Below are 1,960 nucleotides of genomic sequence, written 5' to 3'. Positions count from 1 at the left end.
ACACAAGCGTATTCATCTCTCGTTAACATTACTAGCAGTGAGTGACATTAGAAAGCTTTTGACACATGTCAGTCTTTATTGTGATGAACTTCACAGATACATTTGACATTGGTGTGCCTCATTTATTTGTTGAAACTTTTTTTCTTTGCCTTCCATAAAGTTTCTTTCTCTTCTGTGTCATTCTACTTCTATGACTGCTCCTTTTCAAGTAAAACAGAATGCATCTCAGGATTATTTTAAAACAAGATGAAGTACAGAGTTATACCTAAATTGAGTATTTAAGTGATGGCATCAGAAAGGAAACCCATTTAGAATATGAAGGCATAGTCAGCCACCAGTTACTTTTGTAACCTGAAGCTAGTCTCCTTCCTACTCCGGACTGAATGTCTTCTGTGTAATGCAAGCGATCTGGCTTGATGATATACAAGGACTGATAAAATTTTGCTGGGGATTCTGGAAGCAAAAAAAAATTGCCTTTGACATTATGTCCCCATGCTAAGTCCCTGGGGACTTTGACATTATCGCCCACTGAGCAGTGGCGAGGAAGTTGGCATTTACTAATAAGCTATGAAAGGGCAGTGCCTTTTGACATTTCAGCTCCACCCATGGCACACCCACTCAAGGAACATATAAATGAAGAGATCCATTCAGTTCTCAGACAAGATTTTTCAAGCAAGATGAAGTCCATCATCCTCTTTGTCCTTTCCCTGCTCCTTATCTTGGAGAAGCAAGCAGCTGTGATGGGACAAAAAGGTGAGTGGAGAGGGTAAGCCTTGGGAAAGCTACTCGAAAGAATGGCCTCTAAGAGTATTCAGGGTGCAAACAGTAACCTGTTCAGGCACAGATTCTTCTCCTTGATGAGAATTGATTTTTCTCCACCCAACGCTGTAGGCTTTTGGAAATATCAGTAATTTGTTGGGGAAAGGTGGGAGGTAAGAGTTGCAAGAGAGCTTTGGAGATAATGAATGCATATATTTCTATTATTAATTACCAGGTGGATCAAAAGGCCAATTATCAAGTGGATCTTCCCGATTTCCACATAGACATAGGAGCCAGCACTATTCTGGACAAAAAGACAAACAACATACTGAATCCAAAGGCAGTTTTTCTATTCAACACACATATCATGTAGATGCCAATGATCATGACCGGACCCGAAAAAGTCAGCAATATTATTTGAATGCCCAACATAAAACAACAAAATCAGAACAACATCTAGGTAGAAGTCAAAGACTGCTCAATTATAAACAAAAAGGCAGAGACCGTGTTAAACCAAAACGTCATTTTCATCTGATAGTTATACGTCGTAAAGGAGGCGAAGTTCATCATGGGACACAAAATCCTTCTCAAGATCAGGGGAATAGCCCATCTGGAAAGGGAATATTCCGTCAATATTCAAACACAGAAGAAAGGCTATGGTTTCGTGGACTAAGTAAAGAACAAGCTTCAGCCTCTGGTGCACAAAAAGGTAGAACACAAGGTGGATCCCAAACCAATTATGTTCTCCAAACTGAAGAGCTAGTAGCTAACAAACAACAAAACAAACAACAACGTGAGACTCAAAATTCTCATCGAAATAAAGGGCATTACCAAAATGTGTTTGAAGTGAGAGAGGAACATTCAAGTAAACTACAAACTTCACTCCGTCCTGCACATCAACACAGACTCCAACATGGATACAAAGACATTTTTACTACCCAAGATGAGCTCCTAGTATATAACAAGAATCAACACCAGACAAAAAATCTCAATCAAGATGAAGAGCATGGCCGGAAGGCACATAAAGGATCATACCAATCTTCAAGCACAGAAGAAAGACAACCTAACCATGAAGAAAAGAGTGTACAGAAAGATGTACCCAAAGACAGCATTTCTATCCAAACTGAAGAGAAAATATATGGCAAGTCTCAAAACCAGGTAACAATTCCTAGTCAAGATCAAGAGCATGGCCATAAGGAAT

The 1,960-nt window shown here is 39.5% G+C and overlaps 1 protein-coding gene across 1 annotated transcript in view; it reads left to right on the top strand.

Annotated features, from left to right (window-relative positions):
- Nucleotides 1-459: 459 nt before the first annotated feature.
- Nucleotides 460-1,960, top strand: part of LOC105552092 (semenogelin-2-like) — a 3,465-nt gene continuing 1,964 nt past the window's right edge. Inside the window, exons 1-2 of the mRNA XM_011997608.1 lie at nt 460-753; nt 995-1,917. Of these exons, the coding sequence (XP_011852998.1) occupies nt 606-753; nt 995-1,917 (1,071 nt within the window). The 5' untranslated portion in view covers nt 460-605. The remainder of the gene's footprint in view (nt 754-994; nt 1,918-1,960) is intronic.

The sequence above is a fragment of the Mandrillus leucophaeus genome, unplaced genomic scaffold (assembly GCF_000951045.1).
Source record: "Mandrillus leucophaeus isolate KB7577 unplaced genomic scaffold, Mleu.le_1.0 Scaffold544, whole genome shotgun sequence".
NCBI lineage: Eukaryota > Metazoa > Chordata > Mammalia > Primates > Cercopithecidae > Mandrillus > Mandrillus leucophaeus.
The sequence above is the reverse complement of the archived record's forward strand: the minus strand, read 5'-3'. Positions and strand labels throughout refer to the sequence as shown.